General features: G+C 37.3%; 1 protein-coding gene across 5 annotated transcripts in view; it reads left to right on the forward strand.

The window, feature by feature from the left end:
* ADK (adenosine kinase) overlaps window positions 1-19,189 on the forward strand; it is a 502,519-nt gene that overhangs the window by 472,797 nt on the left and 10,533 nt on the right. The window contains exon 11 of one of the 5 annotated variants that reach the window (XM_032608839.1): window positions 1,969-4,220. The exons of the other annotated variants lie outside the window; for them this stretch is intronic. Coding sequence (XP_032464730.1) covers window positions 1,969-2,201 — 233 coding nt within the window. The 3' untranslated portion in view covers window positions 2,202-4,220. Of the gene's footprint in view, window positions 1-1,968; window positions 4,221-19,189 lie in introns of those variants that run through there. 5 annotated transcript variants of the gene reach the window in all.

Raw genomic sequence — 19,189 nt, forward strand, 5'->3', positions numbered from 1 at the left:
ATGTTCCTATTGACTGAATAGATGACTTCATTTATTGAACAGGAGGTTTTGTTACACAATAGGATTCTTAGGACTCTGGGGTAAGATTGTTGCAGAAAAGAAAGTGAAAGGGAAGAGAATCGAAGGACTTAATCCCAGGTGAGTTTGAACCAGGAGCTTTCTGCTAAGCAGTAGAATTGATTGCACTACAGAGATACAGAAAGCCAGATCATAAACTCGCTTGGTCAGCATGGAATCCGAATACAGGGAGTTATATGAATCAACTGTTTAATAGCACCAGGCTGATACATCCATCTTACAATAGAGATGTTCTGGTTAGTTGGAAATACTCAAAAATCCATTGGCTAAAATCCCCTACTCCCATCTCTACACCAGGGGAAGGCTTTCTAGTAGGATTGGAAATACTCTATCTTTTGAAGTATACTCCTCTACCTTGATCATGAATGGAGAGGCAATGATGGCAACTTTTGCATTTACTATGTAGTTTCTTTTTCTTTGCTTGATTGCCTGATTAACGTGCCTCCTTTCTGATTGACACATTTTATCTTTAGATGGTTAATATATTCCTCCTATTACTTTCAAGTTTTGCTGGCTTACAAGCACTTCTTTCTTTTGTGACTTTGCATAACTATATTCCAGTCCCAATTTCAAGTTCTTAGATAAACCATGACTTCACCTACCGTGTGCTGATATTACATATCCCAATACCAGAGTGCCATGCGTTCTCATTAGCCACATAAGAGATACATGACTACGTCATAGATTTTCATGTATAATTTTAAAATGAGTAACCCAAAGGAACATAAATTAAATTCATAGTTCCGTCTTGAGAGTTTGGTAACAGTGACAAATCCCTCTAGCCTCCACAAGCATACCTCCTTGTTCTATTTGGAGATCTTAAACACTTTCTAATGTCTGCCCTTTACTTGTCACTAGCCAGCCCTGATGGAACTACCCTTTTTCACATTCTCCCTCAAAAGCCAAAGCGCCACGATTGTACCCTTGGAAATGGAGACGATTCTATAATCTCTAAGTATGATTTCCTAATTTCCCAGGTCAGTTGAAAATTTCTTCCTGTTGTCCTGCTGTGCTTTGTCACAGCAGGTCTGCCTTTTCATTTGGAACCCTCTTTGTCACTGCCATAGTAACAAATGGAAACATTGAGAACATTTTGTGACAGGCACTGTCATTGTTCCCTGTGAAATCTCTTCCCCTGTGTCTTCCCAGTAAATGAAACTGAGAAGAAAAATCATAACAAATAACATGAAAGGGGACCTAATCAATATGTTCCCAGTGGGCTGTCAATACCAGTCTGTGTTAATCTAATATGATTTAGTTGTATGTTTTATGGCAGCTATAGGAATATGAACTAGACCTACAAATCATCTTTAGACTAAAAGTGAGTACACCTTTGACAGATTATACCCAGGCACGTACATCTCTCAGAAAAAAGACTAGAGACCTTACCCAAGGACCAACATTCTTAGGTTTAAAAAAGCTTCATTAAATGTTAAGAGCCATATATAGCTTAGAATAGTTTATTTGAATGATAGTAAAGTAACTGTGCTGCCTTTAATACTTTTATTTTCAAATTTCTCATGACAGCTTTATCAGGGAAAATGTATTATCCTAAACGATATTACCTACAATATGAAAATGACTTTTAAAGCCACTTAGCAATCACAGTATAAATAATTATCCTATTTCCCATCTAATAAAAAGGAGCATTAATTTCACTTTCTAATTCATGTTCAGAAAAGACTTTTTGTTTAAAAAAAAAGATTTAAGTTACCAGAGCAAGGATATTACTTCCTTTTCAAGTAGCACCTGTCTATACTTCAGAGAACCATAGGGAATCTCTAAGTTATGTTTACATTTTCTATTCTCACCTTGCTTTTTTTTTTTTTTTTTTTTTTTTGCTGTACGCGGGCCTCTCACTGTTGCGACCTCTCCCGTTGCGGAGCACAGGCTCTGGACGCGCAGGCTCAGCGGCCATGGCTCACGGGCCCAGCTGCTCCGCGGCATGTGGGATCTTCCCAGACCGGGGCACGAACCCGTGTCCCCTGCATCGGCAGGCGGACTCTCAACCACTGCGCCACCAGGGAAGCCCTCACCTTGCTTTTTATTCCCAAACATTTGTAACTTACTCTCCCGTTCTTCTTAACTGCTGCTTCATTGTGCTGTACAAAGAAGTGGTGTAGAATTCTTCTGATTTTATTTCTGCACCACCCCCTTCCTTTGCTGTCAACTCAGAGGACTAGAAAATAACTTGGTGAGTGTTGAATATATCATTTCTCACACTTCTTCACCCAAAAACGAAACCTTCATATGACCCACTGTGTGCAGAAGATTTACTTGTGGATGGTAACCAAGATGATTGCTGCACACTCCTACCCCATCCCACAGCAACAGCGATCCCTTTCCCTGTCTTTTACCTCTAGCAGGACATCTTTGGTGTTTGATTTCTTAAGCAGTTTCCCTTAAAACCATCAAATGAGGTATGGGATTGACTTGGTCATTAAGAATTTGAAATACACCACAGACAGCAGCTCAAGTTCACACAGGGGGAAAGGGAAGAGAGATTCACACCTTGCACAGTCTTAGGCTGCTTCATGACACGCTACTCTGATGTTTCACATCCAGAGATTTTGATAAGTTGATGTTGGACCAGGACCAAATTTCAGGAGTCTTGCCTAAGATTATTTAAGCCTTTGTGGGTCTAAAGAGGTAAAGATGATCCTTGAGCCATGACAGAAATGAGAAATAACTTTCATTAACACGGGATACAGGATGATTTTAGGATAAAGTCTGGAATTTTTCCCAAATAGTAATGTTCCCTCAAAGATCTTGTATCCTGGATGGCCTCCATCTAGAAGCAATTGTAAATAGATAATGGAATTCAAAGGACTTTGTATTCTGGAGATTTGGAGAATCCAGAAACAGTCTGAGCCATGGAGGCTATCAGACCCTGAAACTTAAATATGAACCTTACATCTCCTATATTTGATGATTATTAAGAAATGCTTATTCTAAGAAAACAATGTTGGTATTTATAAGATTTCATTTAGTAGCAGAGGGCCAGAAGAAATGTCACAAGCAAAATATCTGAAGTTAATTTTGTTAGAATTGTGATATGACAAAATATATGTATATCAGTTTCCTGGCCTATGATATTTGTGAGTCAAATGGAACTCACCTGAATCCAATAGCAGTCCAAGCTGCTCTTACATGGATTTGGTCAATTTTACCTACCTTATCTGTCAGATTCATCCAATCTGTATCAGTTAGGTTTTGCTGCATAACACACCACCCTCAAAACTTAGTGACCTAAAACAACAACCATTTATTTAACTCCACAAATCTGTAAATTGGCAGCTGGGCCTAGGCTCAACTGGACAGTTCCTGTGGTCTCAGAGGTTCAAGAGATTAAGTGATTTGCCCAAGGTCACAGTGAAAACCAGGATTCAAACTCAAAGTTTGACCCCCAAGGTCTTACCTCTGATCATTTTGTTATACTCCATTCCATTAGAATCCTCTTGTCTTCCCCTCCAAGTGAGGAAAAATAGCCTAAGTGCTTTTTCTAAACACTAGTCTGTAGACTGGGGCCAATCTATGACTTAGCAGAGATTTCATCAGTCAGTAGCAAAATAAAAAAAAGGTAGGAGCAATATAGTAAGTTTTCGTAAAGCTGAGTGTATTCAATTTAAAATCTTGTCTCATAGATGTTTGAATTTGTTACAATGTGCCTTTATTGGTTTTGTAATTAATATAATCAAAATAAATGAAATCACATGTCGGTAGTACTGATGCATAGCCTGGCCAACCTTGTGACCTAGCAGAAGTCTTAACCAATGGTGCATAAGTTATTACAAACAACTTCCCAAACTGTATGAAAATTTGTACGAAGTGTAACCTCTGATGTTATATGGCTATTTACTATAAACAGGGGTCTGAATAAAACAAACAAAAATTATCAATGCGATTACTAAATTTACAGCTATTCTCACTTCAGATATGAGTTCCCAAACCTGGGGTATGAGCACAAGATCTTAATTTATTTTTCATTTAATTATCCAGTTTACATTGACATTTTATAAAATTAAGATATGTATGTTTTATTTCTATCCCATGAAATAAACGGAAAATTAAAACCAGTTTCTGTCATCAAGTGCTCTTTGAATTTTAGAACCACCCTGCTGTGAGAAATTGTCAGTTGATCAAATACAGGTTTTTGAATTGAGTTAAATAGTAACAAAATTAGTTATCTTGCTTATGAATTAGGGCATAAATAAGCTTACTGTCATCTCCTTATTCTAACACTCTAGCAGCTATGACTTTGTCCTGGTAAGTCTTTTTGTTTTTAATTATATTGCTTAAAATGTTAATGCTGAAAGGGAGTATTTTTTAAAATCACGTTTCTGGTTTTCAGGTTTTCAAACTTTCAATAGTGAAACTATGTTCAAATGAGGTTTTATCTGAATCAGAATGAAATGAGATTAAACAAATCCCCATTTGACCCTATCCACATTTTATCTGGTTGCTCATAAAAAGCAGCTCTCTTGAATGAATTGATGTTAGGTATGAAAACCTAAGATGGTCTATTAAAAAGCCCCCATTTGATGGATGAGGAAAGGGAGTTAATTGTAAATATGCAATACTAGAAGACAGATCTCCTGGCTCATTAATTCATGATCCAGTGATTACATGTGTTCATAACCCAAATGAAAATTGTCAGTTAAGTAGTCTGTTATATAGGCCTTTTGGAAATACATAGGTCAAGAGTTGATACCCCAAATGGATAGAAGCCTTTGATGTAGTTTTTTTGGTATGTGGGTATCCAAGATGTTTAACTTTAACAATAAACAGAAGCATATGCTAAACTTTTATTTTGGGAACCACATCAAGAGATCACACATTAGGTTTAAAATTCAGATTCTAATATTTTTGTTCCATAAGGAGGAATAATCTTTTTTTTTTTTTTTTTTTTTTTCCTGCGGTACACGGGCCTCTCACCGTTGTGGCCTTTCCCGTTGCGGAGCACAGGCTCCGGACGCACAGGCTCAGCGGCCATGGCTCACGGGCCCAGCCGCTCCGCGGGGGCACGAACCCGTGTCCCCCGCATTGGCAGGTGGACTCTCAACCACTGCGCCACCAGAGAAGCCCCTAGGAATGATCTTTAAAGCAGTATTTTGAAAGGGGTTGGGGTGCAAGGGCACCTTATCCATACAAGTAAAACATACTGCTTAGTACTCTTCAGGAGCTTCTTTCCTGAATTAGGGGCACAGAAAGGTTTTTTTGGTTTGGGATTTTTTTTTTTTTTTTAATTCAAATGCAATATCCCACGCCACGTTAATACAATTTGACAAGTTTCCATTTTCATACACCAGAAAGAGCAGATAAGTTATCCTCGTTGTTATAGCACTGACCACTGCCTATATATTATACCATACTGCTCGGTTGCTCACTTTGTGTGGGAGGATGTATTGTGCTTAGCTGTCGTGAAGGAACCTTTGCTCTGAATTGACTTCCTGTGCATGTCAGTCACTACACCATCTGACACCACTTAGGCTTTGGTTTTCATTATGCAAATACCTGCTAGGTCAGACCTTACCCTGATGGGCACAGTAGCTTTTTAAGTTATTTCAAAATTTAATGTTTGTTGATTTCCTTTTTCCAGAAAAATCTGTGTTTTCTAACATATGAGTCATAAGTTGTTACTTAAGTTTATGACTAGTTGGTAGTCAATATGAAGTCAAAACAAAATAAAATTTTACTAACTAAACTACATAAAAAATGAAAGGAAAAAAGGTTTACATCTGAGCCTTTTTCAGCAGGGGGAAACCATTACTTTGTCACATCTGGGTAGTCTAAGCCAGCCAAACTGAAGTGGGAATTTCCTGCCATATGTTAGTTCTTTGAGCAACCTGTAAACATCTAAAAGAGGGTATGTGAGTTCTTGTTTGGTAGAGCTGTAGCCACTGTGGAGGCTTGCTCCTAATAGGTAGCAGACATTTTTATGTACTACCACTCATCAGGAGGTTAAGTAGCCTGACTATAGCTACTAACACTGTTTGCTCTTGTTAAATGCATTAATTTGGAAGCCTAATTTGGAAGGTACAACATCAGGTCTCACCAGTATTATAGCAAGAGTGAACACTGTGTTGAAATGACCTCCCAAATGTGGATGACAGAAATTTTGTTTCATTAATAAAAAGAAGGTAAGACTAAGCCACCAAGGGTATTCCGGATAACTTGAATAAGGTCATTTTATAAAGTCAGTGAAGACCAAAATAAGCCTCTTTATATAGAGGAAAATAAAGAATCTGAAATGGTAGGAGAAATACCAAGTATTTACATCAGCTTCCTGTTCCAGATGCACATGGGCATTAAGAAGCAAAAATTTCATTCAGAAGAGTTGTACACAAAAAGTAGAAATGCTTTATCCAGTTGAAATAAGAGACATTTTTAAGGGGGAAAAAAAGACTTTCCACATAATCTCACTGTTTTTGTCATCCTCTGTAAGGGAAAATATTGACATTTACCAGACTGTTTGCTCCAGCTTTCTGATCTCCTGCAGTTTATTTTTATAACAGCCTTATCGATGGGCCTCTTACCCAGCTCTCTAGGTTTAACTGAGTTGAGTCGATTTGTTACCACAGCTTCAAGTAGCTGTTACAGAACAAGCAAGACATCCTAATAAAGCTGTAAACGTGTTTACTCAAACAGAGTATTGATTTTACTTGGAGAGGGAGAAGCTGGTGCTTAGCACAGTGTCAGGGTGGATGAATTTCACTGCGGTTTTTCATTGTCGTCTGTCATGGTTGTGAAACACTAAGTAAAGCCATCAGAGGATAATTAGAAGTACCAGAAATTTAGCCCCTAAAATCAGTTAACCATTTGGGAGTTTCATAGCTTAATTAGCTTTTATTAAAAATTTCCTCTAGTAATAATGGTCAAGCACTTTTAATGGCACTTTCAGGTAGAGCAAGATTTCAAGGTTGTAACTTGTTAAACATATGAATTTAATGGCTAAAGGTTTTTCAGACTTTTTCTCATTCTAGTAATTAGGCTAACACTAGAACACAATGTAAAGAGACAGTGATCTATACTCATATCAGCAGAAGTACACGGTTTTTCTGAAAACTCAATTTTAAGGAAGTGATAAAGCAATTATAAAATATTTAAAACACATCCTATAAAGGAAAAAGTACCCAGTTAGCATCTTTATTAAACATTTAGGTTTAAATGTTTAACCTAAATGACCTAGACACATAAAACTGTCAATGCCACCCCTGTTTTCTTAATACCTTCCTTCATTAAAGAAGAATCTAAAATATTCTAGCCCGCTGTAAGTTAGTCATCATCTTAAAGGTAAAAGTTGATTGCACAACTGTGGAAAAGACACAGGTCAGATTGAGAAGTTGCTTACCTTCTAGAGAAACTGTATTAGGTATTAAATTTGATGAAAGGTATTCATATAAACACTCTACCTGCTGTCTTGCAAATGACTAGAAAAACACCACAGTTGAAATACGTCACCTAGGATGATGAACACAAAACTGAAAATTTAATAAAAATAACTTTTACTGTTATATTTAAAATTAGTCTTCTTCCCATATCTACAATCATTTATTCAGTGCCTTACAGTAAACTCATGCTTTCTTGCACTACTGCCCCAGCTTGCCTAAATAACTCATAAAAATGATGATGTCTGAGGGATGAACAATTCAAAAGCCTAGGAGTAACAGACTGTCAGAAAGAACAGTGAAAAGTGATGGGGAGTTTTCTTTGCCTTTGAAATGCTATATAGCTATAAGCCAAATTCTACCCTGAGTTAAGCCTTTAAGCCTTGGAGTAGCAGGTTGTAAAATTTTGTTACCTAAGTGGACACAACCAGAGCTCCTTCTTTTAATTTTTCAGAAGGTAGAGGAAGAAATTGGTTTTTCACAGTGTATTTCGATCTCTATTCTATATTGAAGTATTCAAAGAGAAAGGAAAAAGAAACGATATAGATTTATGATTATAATGTATCATTCTGTTTTATATATGTGCATTTCAAAATCCCCAGAATACAGTACTTAATTTTGTTCTATTCAGTTTTCTTAAGAATGACAACTATGTGAGGGAGCTCACTGTCATGGAAGCAGGGGCAGGGGTGCAGGATCTAGTAGGGCAGCCATACTTTGGCTTTAAGGCACTATTTCATCTGATTCCTTTGGTCAAAGGAACAGAAACCCATTTCATCTGGCTCAGAATAAGGAATTTTTTTTAAGGAAGCACGTAAGCATTAAGGGAGACATTATAACACAGTGGTTAAGACAATGGGTCAAAAGACATGGATTTGAGTCTTTGTTCTGGCATTGTGTGACTATGGACAAGTTATTTGACATCTCTGAGCCTCAGTTTTCTCATCTATAAAAATGAGGATAAAATACCTATCTCATTTGGGTTACAGTAAAAGCTGAATGAAATAATGTTTATAAAGGAACAGTACCCGACACATAGTAAGGGTTCATATGTGTTACCTGTCATAAAAGGAATCTCAAGCAAGAACCAAAACTGGACAAGTTTTTACTGAGAGTGGAGCCAGATGATGATTCTAGATTCCATCAGTTCTAGAGACCTCAACAGCAGATATTCATGGATCTTCACTCCATTGCTTACACATTAATGTCACTCAGCTGCATTGCATGTCTGCTTCTTCCTTCCTGGTCTTTCTGGTCCTTCTTTGCTTTCCATTCTGGCTCCTGAAAGAGAACAGTAGCTTAGCTCAATTCACTTTTTGTGCCATTCATAAATAGGATACTGGAAGAACATCTGGGGTCAGATGCCCTGGCCTTGGTCCAGTTAGCAGTAAGCGTTGATTTACATGCTCCAAATATATCAGCTGACCCCCTCAACAATGCTGGAGGTGAGGCAGTTTTTCTTAAAAGGGTAATGGGTAGGTGGGCTCTGTACACATGTATGTTTGCATCCTTTGTCTTTGCCCTTTTTCTCATACTTAGAGTTCTGAAAATGTTCCCTACAGCATGATCCATCTATCACATAATACAGAGAACATCAAACAGCTTATATCTTAAGCTGGAAACCTAGGAATCATTCTTAATACCTTCCTTTCCTTCTGTCCAAACCTTGAGTGAGTTCTTTTGACTCAATTTTAAGGATATATCTCATATCTTATCTCAAATCCATCCACTTTTCTGCTTTTTCTTTTCTGCCACTTTAACTCAGGGCTGTTTTTTACTTTCTACAGTAGCTTCCTAACTGAGCTCCATACTTTCAGTCTTTTTTGCATTCTATTCCATTTTCCTACAGAGTAGCCAAAGTACTCACTTTAAGGAGAAAGCAAATTATTTCACTCCCCGGCTTACAACCCTTCAGTGGCTTCTAGTTGCACTTAGACTAAAAGTCTAAACTCCTATAGTGGCCTGAAAGGATCTATATGATCTGCTATCTCTGAATCTGTATTTCATGCCACTTACACCTTTGCTTGCGTGCAGTGGCTATGCTGGTCTTCTTTAAGGCCTTAGACACTTTGCACGTGGAGTTCCCTTTGCCTAATATGCTCTTCCCTACTCTACATGGCTATGTCTTTCCCATCCTCAGTCTCAACTTAGAAGTGTTCTCTAACCATCCTATCTAACATGGGTCCCTTCACTATTCTGTACTGCTACACACAGTCATTTTCCTTAATAGGACTTAACATTCTCTGGAATTATCTTATTTACTTTTTTATTATCTTAATTACTAACTTATTACTTCTTTAAAAATCTCCCCCATTAAAATATAAGCTTCAAGAGAGCAGGGGCACTATGTGTCTTATTCACCAATGTATCCTCAGGACCCACCACAGTGCCTGGCATAGAGTAGATAGTAAATTTTTGTTGTATGAATGAATAAGTCAATTAACCACATGCATAGCTACAGACAAACTTACCTCCTACCATCAGATAGAAACCATTCTAGTCAGTATATCTAAGAACTTGGTTATTGAAGGATTTTGTCAGAAAGGGAGTGAGTCAGGAAGTAGCAGGTTAGGCCATACTTTCATATCAGGTTGCCTTGACTTAACATTGAACTATGCTAGAATGTATATGTGAATAATCCAGTGACAGACTGATCACAGCTACCTTTTCTTTACTGTTATTTAACATGGAGGTAGATGTGGAGAGAACACGTGTTAGGAAAGGAAGCCAGCAGCATTTAATATCTATTTCCCTTAATACCTGTAGTATGAATATGAAAACTGATTCTCAAGATCATAATCCTGAACATCAGTTCCTGCTGTTAATAGACAATACCATACAGGTCAGAGGCTCCTGGCAAGATTTCATAGAACGTGTTGAAGTTATCCAGTAGATCTCTAGATTCGATTTGCCCAGTGGAATGTCCAGTGCCTCAAATAACAGCACCCTTGTCATGTCCTACCTAGGATCTTTACTGCTGTTTCTTACTGGGAGTGGGGTGAGATGTAGCTCCTTCACAGGAAAAGCAGTGAGACTCTGGTGAAGAGCACTTGACATTAACTGAGCCTGGGACACACTTGATGTTTCATTTTCCACATAGTTTCCTAAGCTTCAAGCCACAGAATTTTTTTTTTTTTTTTTTTTTTTTTTTTTTTTGCGGTACGCGGGCCTCTCACTGCCGCAGCCTCTCCCGCTGCAGAGCACAGGCTCCGGACGCGCAGCCCCAGCGGCCATGGCTCACAGGCCCAGCAGCTCCGCGGCACGTGGGATCCTCCCAGACCGGGGCACGAACCCGTATCCCCTGCATTGGCAGGCGGACTCTCAACCACTGCGCCACCAGGGAAGCCCCACAGAATTGTTTTTAATTTTTTAAATTTCATCAGCACCCACATCAAATCACTATTTATTCCCCATCCTGTCCTTATTATCTGTCACTCTAGAACAATGGTTCTCAAACTTGAGCATGCATCAGAATCACCTAGAGGACCTGTTAAAAGATAAATTGCTGGGTCCTATCCTCAGAGTTTCTGATTCGATAGGTCTAGGGTGGGGCTTAGGTCACACTAAAGCTGCTAGTGCAGGGACCACACTTTGAGAAATGCTCCTAGAATATTCCAGTACACTCCTACGTGATCTCTCTGCCACCAGTCTCTTTCCTAGTAAATTCATGCTCCACACTTCTGCCAGGATTATTTTTAAAGTATTTATGTGGCTTTTTCTCCTAAAACTATAAAATCCTCAAGGATTAACACTATGTTTTATCCATCTTTGAATCTTTTGGTGCCTAGCACAGTACCTGGTGATGGTAGGCATTTAATAAATGTTGGTTGATTGAATAAATCAAAATACTTTTGATAGCATTCTAGGTTTTTACTTTATTTTCATTTGCTTCTTATACAAGTTTGTATATGTATACAAGTGTCAGAGTGGTAGTGGCATAAGTCTAGTAAATTGAGGATTCAGATTAGTCAGCATTTTAATTTATATCTTATTCTGTCTCTTAAAGTAGGCACAGGTAATAGTAATAAAAATACAGGCTTTAAAAAAAACATACAGGGCTTCCCTGGTGGCGCAGTGGTTGAGAATCTGCCTGCCAATGCAGGGGACATGGGTTCGAGGGCTGGTCTGGGAAGATCCCACATGCCGCGGAGCACCTAAGCCCGTGCACTACAACTACTGAGACTGCACTCCAGGACCTTGAGCCACAACTAATGAGCCTGCGTGCCACAACCACTGAAGCCCGCGCACCTAGAACCTGTGCTCCACAACAAGAGAAGTCACCACGATGAGAAGCCTGCGCACCACAACAGCCCCGTGAGCCACAATTACTGAGCCTGCGCGTCTGGAGCCTGTGCTCTGCAACAAGAGAGGTCGTGATAGTGAGAGGCCTGCGCACCACGATGAGGAGTGGCCCCCACTTGCCGCAACTAGAGAAAGCCCTCGCCAGAAGCGAAGAGCCAACACAGCCATAAACAAACAAACAAATAAAGGCAAAATTCCTTTAAAAAAAAAAAAAGTACCGCCTTTAAATTTACTGTCTCATGTGACGTGTGGCAGCATATATCTGGTAACCATTGGTTTAGGAGGTATAGCAGACCAGTCTAGGAGAGCCCATAAAATCGTCACTAAAGTGTAGATATCTAAGAAAGATGGAGAATGAACAAAGAACTGAAAACTCAAATTGATCCAGAAATGACAGCAAATTTTTTACAGGGAAAAGGACAGGGAGAATATAGAATTCAGCACTCTTAGTTGCTGTAAAATATTATATCAGGTTTGCTTTAATTACATGGTAATGCCTCTGAGAACAAAGGTAATTACATGATAACTTATGTTACTACTCCCACATTATCTCTTAATAACTATGTAATTAACTTGTCACTACTGTACAATGTGTAGTTCGATATTACTCTTGTATAAAGAACATTGATAAATTAAATGAATAAGTTGGGGTGGGGTGAGGGATGAAGACAGTAGGGAAAGCATAGTATTATAGCAATCTGGAATGCAAATGGTTCATTAGGTCATTGACCCAGTCCTCAAGGATCTGAACCAAAACCGTGAAGATTACCAAAAGTGTCTGAAGTGAATCATGTAGCTTTCTGAAGACAACAAACATAAAATATAGTAGGTTCACCAAGCAATGAAATAGATAAGTGAGTATGGGATATAAGGCATATACTTTTATGTTCTGAGCGGTTTTTATTTTTAAGTATTAGGAATTTTTTTTTAACACAAATATAGGTCAATGGAACAGGATAGAAAGCCTAGAGATAAACCCATGCACATATGGTCACCTTATCTTTGATAAAGGAGGCAAGAATATACAATGGAGAAAAGAAAGCCTCTTCAATAAGTGGTGCTGGGAAAACTGGACAGCTACAGGTAAAAGAATGAAATTAGAACACTCTCTAACATCATACACAAAAATAAACTCAAAATGGATTAAAGACCTAAATGTAAGGCCAGACACTATAAAACTCTTAGAGGAAAACATAGGCAGAACACTCTATGACATAAATCACAGCAAGATCCTATTTGACCCACCTCCTAGAGAAATGGAAATAAAAACAAAAATAAACAAATGGGACCTGATGAAACTTAAAAGCTTTTGCACAGCAAAGGAAACCATAAACAAGATGAAAAGACAACTCTCAGAATGGGAGAAAATATTTGCTAATGAAGCAACTGACAAAGAATTAATCTCCAAAATATACAAGCAGCTCATGCAGCTCAGTATCAAAAACACATGCAACCCAATCTGAAAATGGGCAGAAGACCTAAATAGACATTTCTCCAAAGAAGATATACAGGTTGCCAACAAACACATGAAAGGATGCTCAACATCACTAATCATCAGAGAAATGCAAATCCAAACTACAGTGAGGTATCACCTCACACCAGTCACAAGGGCCATCATCAAAAAATCTACAAACAATAAATGCTGGAGAGGGTGTGGAGAAAAGGGAACCCTCTTGCACTGTTGGTGGGAATGTAAATTGATACAGCCACTATGGAGAACAGTATGGAGGTTCCTTAAAAAACTAAAAACAGAACTACCATACGACCCAGCAATCCCACTACTGGGCATATACCCTGAGAAAACCATAATTCAAAAAGAGTCATGTACCACAGTGTTCATTGCAGCTCTATTTACAATAAACAGGACATGGAAGCAACCTAAGTGTCCATCAACAGATGAATGGATAAAGAAGATGTGGCACATATATACAATGGAATATTACTCAGCCATAAAAAGAAATGAAACTGAGTCATTTGTAGTGAGATGGATGGACCTAGATTCTGTCATACAGAGTGAAGTAAGTCAGAAAGAGAAAAACAAATACTGTATGCTAATACATATATATAGAATCTAAAAAATTTTTTAAATGGTTATGATGAACCTAGGGGCAGGACAGGAATAAAGATGCAGATGTAGAGAATGGACTTTAGGACACAGGGAGGGGGAAGGGTAAGCTGGGATGAAGTGAGAGAGTCCATTGATATATATACACTACCAAATGTAAAATAGATAGCTAGTGGGAAGCAGCTGTATAGCACAGGGAGATCAGTTTGGTGCTTTGTGACCACCTAAAGGGGTGGGATAGGGAGAGTGGGAGAGAGATGCAAGAGGGAGGATACATAGGGATATATGTATATGTATAACTGATATAAAGCAGAAACTAACACACCATTGTAAAGCAATTATACTCCAATAAAGATGTTAAAAAATAGAAATTTAAAAATTAAAAAAAAATTTTTACAGAAAGAATTGTTTTTTTAATGGAAAAAGCATTCTTTCACCCATATCGTTTAAGCAGCATCTTGAGTTCGTATGTGTGGCCTATAGGGTGAATATGTGCAACTCCAGGAACTCTTCATTCATTGCTGATAGGAATGCAAAGTGGTACAGCCACTTTGGAAAACAGTTCAACAGTTTCTTACAAAACACAGTCTTACCATATGATCCAGCAGTCATGCTCCTTGGTTGCCCAAATGAGTTGAAGACTTATGTCCACATAAAAACCTGCACACAAATGTTTATAGCACTCTTTTCTTAATTGACAAAACGTAGAAGCAGCCAGGATATCCTTCAATAGGTGACTGGATAAACAAACTGTGGTATATCCATACAATATTATTCAGTCATAAAAAGCAACGAGCTATCAAGCCATGAAAAGACACAGAGGAAACTCAAACAGCATGCTAAATGAAAGAATCCAATTTGAAAGGGCTACAAATTGTACAAATCCAACTATATGACATTCTGAAAAGGCAAAACTATGAAGACAGTAAAAATATGAGTGATTGTCAAGGGCTGAGGGGGGAGTGAGAGGGATGAATAGGTAGAGTACAGGAGTTTTTTGAACAGTAAAGCTATTATGTGTGGTATTGTAATGGTGCATAGCAAATCATTATACAGTTTCAAATCAAATAGAATGAATGACACCGAGTGAACCCTAACATAAACCATGGCCTTTCATGAATCATTATTGGCTCATTAATTGTAGCAAGATACCAAACAAATGCAAGATGTTGATGATAGGGGAAACTGAGGGATGGGAAGATGAGAGGGTATACAGGAACCCTGTACTTTCTGTTAAATTTTTCTGTAAACCTAAAACTTCTCCGAAAAATAGTCTATTAATTTAAAAAACAAAAAAGGCCAAAATGGAAAAACCTTTCTTCCACCCACCTCATTTTACCAATATCTTCAGTTTGTGTGTGTGCCTTTTGTGTCCCAGCTTCATCAATTACAGTGTTCTGAGATGCTAAGGGCAGTGTCCTATGGCCAGTGACCTCACCATTTTTACCAAAAAGCTTGTTTTATTGATATCACATAATGACCACGCTGTCCAAGTACAGTGATCCTTTCTGCTTAATTCTGTGAGGAATTCTCCCAGAATCTCTGCTAAGGAACATTGGTCCTTGAATTTCCATTTCAAATGATGCAGACTGATTTATTTGGCATGTGCCTTCTAAAGATAAAGACTTCATGTGGGGAAGAAAGATTGTGCTAAGGTTCCCTCAAAAACTCTAAGATGCCTCCTCTAACACTGCCTGTGTTTCCCTAAGCCTAAGAGTACAGAAAGTAGTGAAGATCTTTAGTTTTGAGGAATCTTTCTAAGAGTGACCAATTTCATTGTACTTAACACTGATGCTTATACTGATTTACTTTGCAGAAAGCTCTGTTCCCAAGTGGCTACAATTATTAATAAACTCTAAAAGCATGAGTGGAAAACTGTCAGAATAAAATATCACTTAGCTGAAATTCTTGAATGCGTTGTTCTTAACCTTTTATCTGAATAGCTAAATGTCTTCATGTTATTCTTTAAAATAATGTTTATTGGCTTTTTTTCTGATTATAAAAGTAATATTGCTTATTATAGAATATTTAGGAAATAAACAGAAAATAAAAATCGTCTCTGAAATCTGGAAATGATAATAATTTTTCAGACACATAAGAATTTTGCTTTTTTACTGTTTTTAATAAACATGTTTCTAAAATGCATTGCAACGATTTGACCAAAGAGCAAAAATGGAAGAAAACACATGTAGGAATTTAATAAAGTCAGGATGAGTACAGGAGTACTCTGTACTATCTTCTCAACTCTTTTTTAAATCTAAAATTATTTCAAAATAAAATGTTTAAAAATGATAGGAACTGGACGGATTGCTTAAGATATGGTAGTGGAACAAAAATATAACTCTTTGGGAAAAATGGAGGTTGATCACATCCCAATTATCATACTCAATATCTAGATGGTGTAAAAAAGTTAAATGAGCATAAGTGAACTAAAAGAAAATATAAGGTAATATTTATTTGACCTCATGGTATGGAAGACCTTTCTCAGCCTAAATTCAGTGGAAAAAATATTAAAGAAAAGATAAATATATTGATGTAACAATAGAAATAAAAGGCAAATGATGGGAAGTATTCACAACGTATGTAGTAGACAAACTGGGAGAATATCTCTTACAAATCAGTAAAAGAAGAGAAATACCCCGATAGGAAAATATGTAAAAGCTGTCATCAGACAGTTCATAAAAACAAGAAATGCAAATGGTCAGTAGGCATACAAACAAAAAAAGTTTTCAACCTGCCTAATATACAAGTAACTGTAAGTTAAAACAAGATTCTGCCTTTCACTTTTCAAATTATCAAACAGAATTTTTTTATAGCAAGACTGCTGTTGGGTATATATATTAATAAGATTATTTTGAAAAGGAGTTTGGCAATGTGGATATAAAGCCTTAAAATTAATTACCCTTAAAGAAATTTATCCTAAGGAAATTAAAATTTTTAAATGTGTACAATGATAAATGTTATTAAAATGTTATAAAAATATTCACTACAGTGTTAATTATGGTAGAAAACAGAATTGGAAAAAATAGATCCAAAAATAGGATTAAGTAAATTATGCTACATCCACATTTAAAATGCATGGTCTCTAAGAATATTTAAAGGTATGGGAAAATGTTTCTAATCTACTTTTTATTGCAGAAATAACACCTGTAAGCAGTAGAAAATACAACAGCACAAAAAGTAGATACATATATATATCATAGAAGTAGTGTATTTATATATAATGAAAAGTAAACATTGCTCCTACCCCAGTCCACTAATTTCCCTCCATGAGGTAGCTTTGGTTGCTAGTTTCTGTTGAATCCACCTAGAAATATCCTGTGCTTGTGCAAGTTTGTATATGAATACATATCCCAGTTTTCATCGAATGAAAGTATACTGGGCGTACTGTTCAACCTCTTGATTTTTCATTTACTCATATCTTGGAGGTTGTTTCTTAGCAGCACATGAAGATCTAACTCATTCTATCTAGTTAACTGCTTTCTGTTATTCCATTGCCTGGATTTAACTAGTCCTCTCTTCAAATTGTTGGAGTTTTTTAAAACATAAACCATGTAACCATATTTGATGATAATCAGAAAAGCTAACTCTTCCTTTTTACTGTGAATGTTGAATGAACAGTGATGGAGTCTACTGGGTTTTTAGTTCCAGCCACCATGAAAACTATTAGTGGAGGAACTATATGGAAAAGAAAAAAATGATCTATAGAGTTTGTTCATTTCCTTTTAAAATATCCCTAGCTCTTAAATGTCTTCATTAAGGCTTTCATACCTACTGATGATATTTCTCAGTTCTCTGTAAATGACGCTAAGAAAATTCTAAATGTTATATCTTTTCTACAGAAGCAACACGGAAGTTAGGAAATCACATTGCCTTTTGCCCGCACCAGCCATCCCACCTCTATGTGCTTTGAGGAAAAAACTAGCTTAGCACCTCAGCACAGTTTAAATTATGTCTCAGGCCTCGTCTCCAACACTGGATTCAGTTATACTAAAATTGATCACTCTCTTTATTATTTTTTTAACATCTTTATTGGAGTATAATTGCTTTACAATGTTGTGTTAGTTTCTGCTATATAACAAAGTGAATCAGCTGTATGTACACATATATCCCCATATCCCCTCCCTCCACCCATCCCTCTCCCACCCCTCTAGGTGGTCACAAAGCACCAAGTTGATCTCCCTGTGGGATGCAGCTGCTTCCCACTAGCTGTCTATTTTACATTTGGTAGTGTATGTATGTCAGTGCTACTCTCTCATTTCATCCCAGCTTACCCTTCCCCCTCCCCATGTCCTCAAGTCCATTCTCTACATCGGCATCTTTATTCCTGTCCTGCCCTTAGGTTCTTCAGAACCAATTTTTTTTTTTGTAAATTCCATATATATATATGTTAGCATACAGTATTCGTTTTTCTCTTTCTGACTTACTTCACTCTGTATGACAGACTCTAGGTCCATCCACCTCGCTACAAATAACTCAATTTAATTTCTTTTTCTGGTTGAGTAATATTCCATTGTATATATGTGCCATATCTTCTTTATCCATTCATCTGTCGATGGCCACTTAGATGTCCTGGCTATTGTAAATAGAGCTGCAGTGAACATTGTGGTACATGACTCTTCTTGAATTATGGTTTTCTCAGGGTATATGCCTAGTAGTAGGACTGCTGGGCCATATGGTAGTTCTATATTTAGTTTTTTAAGGAACCTCCATACTGTTCTCCATAGTGGCTGTTTCAATTTACATTCCCACCAGCAGTGCAAGAAGGTTCCCTTTTCTCCACACCCTCTCCAGCATTTATTGTTTGTAGATTTTTTGATGATGGTCATTGTGACTGGTGTGAGGTGATACCTCACTGTAGTTTGGATTTGCATTTCTCTAATGATTAGTGATGTTGAGCATCCTTTCATGTGTTTGTTGGCAACCTGTATATCTTCTTTGGAGAAATGTCTATTTAGGTCTTCTGCCCATTTTTGGATTCGGTTGTTTGTTTTTTTGATACTGAGCTGCATGAGCTGCTTGTATATTTTGGAGATTAATTCTTTGTCAGTTGCTTCATTAGCAAATATTTTCTCCCATTCTGAGAGTTGTCTTTTCATCTTGTTTATGGTTTCCTTTGCTGTGCAAAGGCTTTTAAGTTTCATTAGGTCCCATTTGTTTATTTTTGTTTTTATTTCCATTTCTCTAGGAGGTGGGTCAAAAAGGATCTTGCTGTGATTTATGTCATAGAGTGTTCTGCCTATGTTTTCCTCTGAGAGTTTTATAGTGTCTGGCCTTACATTTAGGTCTTTAATCCATTTTGAGTTTATTTTTGTGTATGGTGTTAGGGAGTGTTCTAATTTCATTCTTTTACCTG

This window comes from Phocoena sinus, chromosome 16 (genome assembly GCF_008692025.1).
Source record: "Phocoena sinus isolate mPhoSin1 chromosome 16, mPhoSin1.pri, whole genome shotgun sequence".
Taxonomy (NCBI): Eukaryota; Metazoa; Chordata; class Mammalia; order Artiodactyla; family Phocoenidae; genus Phocoena; species Phocoena sinus.